This window comes from Mugil cephalus, chromosome 18 (assembly GCF_022458985.1).
Source record: "Mugil cephalus isolate CIBA_MC_2020 chromosome 18, CIBA_Mcephalus_1.1, whole genome shotgun sequence".
In the NCBI taxonomy this organism is placed as follows: Eukaryota; Metazoa; Chordata; class Actinopteri; order Mugiliformes; family Mugilidae; genus Mugil; species Mugil cephalus.
In genome coordinates this window covers 9,584,759-9,590,758 of record NC_061787.1, presented here as the reverse complement: position 1 = coordinate 9,590,758, position 6,000 = coordinate 9,584,759, and the positions used below count along the sequence as shown (strand labels likewise).

Genomic DNA, 6,000 nt, shown 5'->3' with positions numbered 1-6,000 from the left:
TGCAGACTGAATTTAAACACATTCACGCCAATTACAGTGGATTCTCCCGCACGGCCCGAGGGCAAAGAAGCCTGTCTGGGTGGGAGAAGGGAAGTGCAAACATGTGACAACACCTTCCACATATCAGACATACTTTGAATGGACCAAAATAAAAAAATAGGAAAATTGGAAATTTCTTCGGCCGAATTGACATCATTAATACGACCGTGGGAAGAGCTGGCTGTATTTACCTTGCCTCCCTGCCGCCTGCTTCTATAAGAGAATACTTTAAAACATCCAGCATGAACAAAGCATGTGAATATATACACCTCTGGAACATGTTTCCTCTGAAGTACTAAAAATGGATCGGGAGGTCAGGGTGATTGACCCCTCGGAGACGAACCTCTTCCTTTTAAAATAGGGAAAAAATATCTATTTATAATACGTGACTCTTTCTGAGTTATAAATACACCGATTTATCCTCTGGGTTCGGCCTGATCTCTTAAAGATTTTTACCTGATACGTTTGATTCATGTCAAAGCAACAGGCGGGCATTAGTGGATAAATATATCATAGACATACCCACGGAAATAAAACCTGATGTCATGGCTGTGTTAGTGCGCACAGCTGGAGGAGAGATATTGAAGTATACCTCGTGTTCTGCTGTGAAAACACACTAAATAAAGCGTCACCATTGTTACGTGGAGGTGTAGTGGAGGACGCCGAGTTTTAATGGCCTCCACCATTAATCAGAAGAGACTAAATCATTTACAGACAGGATGTCCGGAGCATAAACTGCTCTCACACGCTGCGAAAACAAGGCGCCATGTGTAACGCGGACACTGAGATTACCTCCACCGTGTCCGGGCCAGGAAGCCGGGTCGCAGCCCTCTGTTGCCCCGCTTCCAGGTGAGCAGCCGCTCCGGCCGGGAGCCCATTCAGCTCCATGTGGAAGTTGGAAAAACAATCCGTGCAATTCGGAGCTAGCACCGAACGAATAATAATGGTCGGAGAGAAGCTTTTAAAGTTAATTTGTGTGTGTAAATCCCTTTTTTTTTTAATGAGAAACTCCCACTACTTTGATGCATAAGTCGACAAGGCTTCACAAAATGTATTTAAAAGGATATAAGCAATGAAACAACACAAGAGAGGACAAAACTACTTGCAAACATTTATTTCTCAAAAGTGCAAAAGTATAAAAAAAAAGAAACATGATCAGTATATACACAACTTTAAAATAGTGACTTTACATTATTTATTATCACAAAATGAACTTATATCCCTGCAAGAGAGGAACAATTAAAACCAGTGTTCAAATAGTTCATGGCTATATTAACTGTTCTTACACAGATACAGTACAAAGTCTTCTTCGGAGCGGCATTCAAAACCTGACGAGCCTCCTGTATCAGTAGTGAGCGAATGAAAAAGTAAGAACATTTTCGTTCAAATTTAGCTACAGAGATTTGAGGTCAGATCACGTGTCCTTGCAGCAGGGTAACGGGCCAGGCAGGAGGTTAGGAGTTGTTGTAGCTACAGTAATACACAGCTGTGCTGGCGTCTGACAGCACCGATGATATGAGGCTTTCAGGTCCCTGCATGCCAGCCTCGTGCGGCCCGTACGGCAAGCCTGTCATGTCCCCGCGCGCCGAAGAGGAGCTCAAATACTGCTCGAACTCGCTGCGGTCTACCTCAGCCAGCAGGTCAGAGTGGTGCATCTGCTCCACGCTGTCCGCCGAGTGAGAGTGGGAGTCGGGAGGAGGGGAGAGCTGTCCTGCCCCGCCGGGGTGCCGTTTCGGGTGGCTGGGACTGCAATGCTGGGTGTAATACATGGCCAGAGGGTTGGGGCATCCCATGTAGGAGGGGGGAAGGGCGGCATTCTGAGGGGACTGCTCCGGGGCCGAACCTGGGTGTCGGTGCAGGATGGGGTTGCCGTGGTGGTTGGAGAGCGGGTCCTGGGCCTGGTACTCTGCCGCTTGAGAGTGGTAAGAGTACGCCGGCATCATGTGGCAGTCCTCCTGTGAATGTGGAGTAAAGTACATGGAGTCTGACTCCACAGCGTCCAGAGGAGAGGTGTCAGGTGTGGGGAGGCTGTAGGATTCATAAGAAGGGCCCCCGAGGGCCTGAGCGTCCCGGAAGTGACTAAGCGGCTGAGGAGGAACCTGGAAGCCGTGCTCGTGGTAGCTGAGGCCCAGACTGTCCACGCACACTCTGCCGTCCCCGGACATGGACGGGGCCTGGTGATCAGACACGCCGTGGACCAGAAAGCCAGAGTCCAGCCTCTTAATCCTCTTCACCTGCTTCCGCCGCCGGGGACGGTACTTGTAGTTGGGGTGGTCTTGCATGTGCTGAACCCGCAGCCGCTCGGCCTCTTCCACAAAAGGCTGCTTTTCTGTGACAGGAAGGGCTTTCCACGATTTCCCTGCAGGTCAAGAGGAGAGCGCACATCAGTGATATGTCAGCAGATACTGTACGCAGTCTGGTGATGCACACAAAAATAGCCTGTTGCCATTTTAGGGGGCAGGGACAGATTTTTGAGGTTACATCTGTAGCTGAACTCAGAGTAACTTTTTTAAAATAATAATAAAAAAAAAATGTATCATCTGCAACCCACAACAACTAGTACATCCATTCTGAACTAATCGTTACAGCAAAAAGAACAAAATCCATTTTAAATAAAACATAAAATTTAAAGAAATCGAAGTAGAAACTCGGACACTGTGAGATAATGCGATAAAGTAATAACTGATCTGGCAGGTGTGGTGTTAAACCTTTAAAATAAGTACTTACCCAGCATTTTGCTCAGCTCCGCGTTGTGCAGGTCCGGGTTTTGCTGCGCCAGTCTCTTGCGCTCATCCTTCGCCCAGACCATGAACGCGTTCATGGGCCGCCGGATCCGCGGCTCGCTCTTCCCCCGATTCTGGCTGCCGGAACTGGACGCGCACGGCTCGTTTTTCACTTTGGTTTCCCCGAGAGGACTGAGAGGATCGGCCCACGGGCAGTGTCCCATTCCAGGCATCATGACTGACATCGTACACCTTGCCTGGGTCTGATCGTCGCTGGCGTAACCCGCATCGGGACTACTCATCTCTGTCCAGCTGAGAGGGTTGGAGAGCCACCGGACAGCGCGCGGAGGAGGCAGTACACTTACAGCAAGCGCGTAGATGAATTTGTTTTTAAATAAAAGTATCTAGGGAAATTAAAATCTGTCTGGCTTTCAGGCTTGAATGAAAAATAATTAGTCACATCCATTGGCTGCTCCCAGGAGCCACACGCACTGAAAGGTACCGACAACTCAGCAGTGAACGTGAATGTTGGTGAGCTATAAACGCACAGGCAGCCAATCACGGCGCGGAGGGAGTGCCCACTGTTACAAAGGTGTAAAAAAGTTCAGAGTATCCCGCCTCCGACCCTTGTTTGGAGCGGTGAGACCCTCTGAGGGGAGAAGCAGCCGCATTTCAAACAGATGGGGCACTTTAAATGGAAGAAAATATTGGAATGTATTGAGATTATAACTCCAGCAGCGGGATTAAATATTTAATTAAGATTTAGTGCAAGGTTTTTAAAATTGTCATTATCTACTTCTGGAGCGAAAAAAAAACGTGAAATAAACTCACCACACTCGTCCAGCTTTAATTCTCACCCGGGTAATATGAAATCAAGGATTCTCAGACACCAAACACTTGATCACCAGTCTGTGTATTGGGCGGTTAACAGCGTTAAAGTCTTGAATATCAGGTTACGCGTGGAGTTAATGGCTCCCTCATTCTCGACTTTTACGCACGGTCGTCTCGGTGGAGACTCTCTTTGATTGCAGCTTAATGGACAAAAGGCGTTAATTGAGGATTTGAATTGTCCAAGAGTGAAATCGCCAAGAGTGGTTAAAGCTTAAATAAACAAGAAAACCGCAAGATGTTGTGATACCGGTGCTGCTTTTGTCTCAGACTGAGGCGTTCAAATGTCAGAACGGTTTCTGCTAATGTGGATCTTTGGCCGCGTAGACGCCGGTCTGGGATGTTAATGAACCAAATAAACCGCTGATTGATTAAGTCAGTCGGTCTGAAGCACATTTTCTTACAGCTTTAATGGAGACACTCTTTGATTCAGTTTATTTTACATGGAAGACAAGGCAACAGAGAATGGGGCAATTGAAAAGAAAACTACTAGGGTTTATTAGATTTGACTACCAGCTATTATACATCATTCAACAGCTCACACCAAGCTTTAAATGACATTTATGTTAACAATTATAATGTCTTACACGTATTATTTCACCTCATTAGATGTGCATTCCACTCTCTGTCTGCTTCATTCTCCTTTGTGTGTGATTAAAAAGTTAAAAAATAAAGTCTAATCTTTTTTATTTGTGCTCTTTGAGGCTTGAATTTTCACACTGAGGATGCGGTTTAACTTTTGACCTGCTTCACTGAGCAGCGCTCCTTTGGATATACAGATGACATCAGTCAGTAGTCAGACATAAACTTCATAAACTCTGGTGCGTGCGTGCCGCAGAAATGTGCGAGAGCGGGCTCCTTTGTCTTTGGAGCATCTGTCCCAGATCAGGACAGTGGCACGAGTGAAAAGGTTAAAGCAACCTGTTGCAACCACAAATATCCAGACTCGGTGTGTTTATGTAGCAGAGAATGAAGCCCCTGTTTGTGGCCAGAAAGCCAAACATCACCCATGGGCTGCAGGGCTCCTTATCTGAGCCTGCAGACCCCTGCCTGTCAGCTCCGGCTTTTTCTCGGACCGTTCCCGTCTCGCTGCGGCCTACGTTTTCTCTGACACGTCAAAAGGGGCTGACAGAAATATGAGAGATGCTTATGCAACCTTTTTTGTGCTCCGAGCAGACACCAGCGGGGACTCCAGAGCATGCCGGGTGACCCTCTGGGGGTTGGTGGGAGGGTGTTTTGGATGGAGGTCCAGCCAGGCACTGCACAGGATCTGGACTATAATACTGTCGTCGTCTATTTTACCGCTGATGACCTGATAGGGTTTTCCCCCTAGATCCTAGACCGGAGAAAGAGGGACTCCGTGTGTGTATGTGTGTGCGCCGTGTCTTTGTGTGTCCCTGTGATGTGCGTGTGTTGACATGGGCGTGGGTATGAGTGTGCCCTGGCCGCCTCTCTCTCTGTGTGGGAGTGAAAAATCCTGGCTTTTGATGGGAGAAGTCATAAAGTCTGGAGTCGCAGCCACATTTCCTCTACAAGGTGAGGTTCAGAGTCAACCCAAAGGAGGGGAGGTGGTGGTGGCGGGCGGTGGGTTGGGGGATAAGGGGAGGTGACACGCCTCATACCCCCCCTCCTCCTCCGCCTCTGTCCATTCCTCCGCCTGTCCCTCCAACAAGTCCCCCGCCCCGTGCCTGGGGAGTCTGGGGCTGGGTGGGGGCCAGGGCTCTCGACGCCAGCCTCTGGACTCTGCGCTCAGGGAGAGGTCACTTGGCTTGCTTACACAATGGCATTATCTCAGTTCCAGCTCGGCTACTGCAGCGGTGAGCACTTCCTGTCCCTCTGCAAGCACTTCCTGTCCTTGGCGTAGCAGCACAAACTGTCCGCCTTCCAAGTGAGTTCTGAAACACAGTTGAGCTGCTGGTCGCCAGTCTTGCTGTATAAATGTCTGTGGGTGGCTTTCTTGGGAATTGCACAATGTGTTTGTTGGCTCCTTTGTGCCGAGCTGCAAGGCAGGAGTGTTAGTTTAAATCACAGGGACGGAAGGTATATATATGTTAGCACTCCACACTGATCCCCACCCCCCACCCCCAAGCCCCCAGAGCTGCACAGGCCTGAGCTGGACAAAGCCACAGAGTCAAAACAATACTCTGCTAATTAGCAGCAAGCGGGTTTTTGGTTTTCTGTCCTATTCTTAAAAGGACCATTGATTTGTAGATTCATCAATTGGCTGTGAGTTTGATTACGGATTTATCAGTCAAACCACATCATGCAAAAATAAATAAATAAAATTTTTTATTTTTATTTAATTTATTTTGCAAAGACAAAGCTTTTAAAGTTGTAATCTTGGGTTATG

The 6,000-nt window shown here is 48.0% G+C and overlaps 1 protein-coding gene across 1 annotated transcript; it reads right to left on the bottom strand.

Annotated features, from left to right (window-relative positions):
- Positions 1 to 1,138: 1,138 nt before the first annotated feature.
- sox17 (SRY-box transcription factor 17) lies at positions 1,139 to 3,265 on the bottom strand. The gene is made up of 2 exons (XM_047612110.1): positions 2,767 to 3,265; positions 1,139 to 2,398 (listed from the first exon to the last, which is right to left on the bottom strand). Exons 1-2 carry the CDS (start codon positions 3,062 to 3,064, stop codon positions 1,494 to 1,496), a joined length of 1,203 nt encoding a protein of 400 aa, XP_047468066.1. The 5' UTR covers positions 3,065 to 3,265; the 3' UTR covers positions 1,139 to 1,493.
- Between the last annotated feature and the right edge of the window lie 2,735 nt (positions 3,266 to 6,000).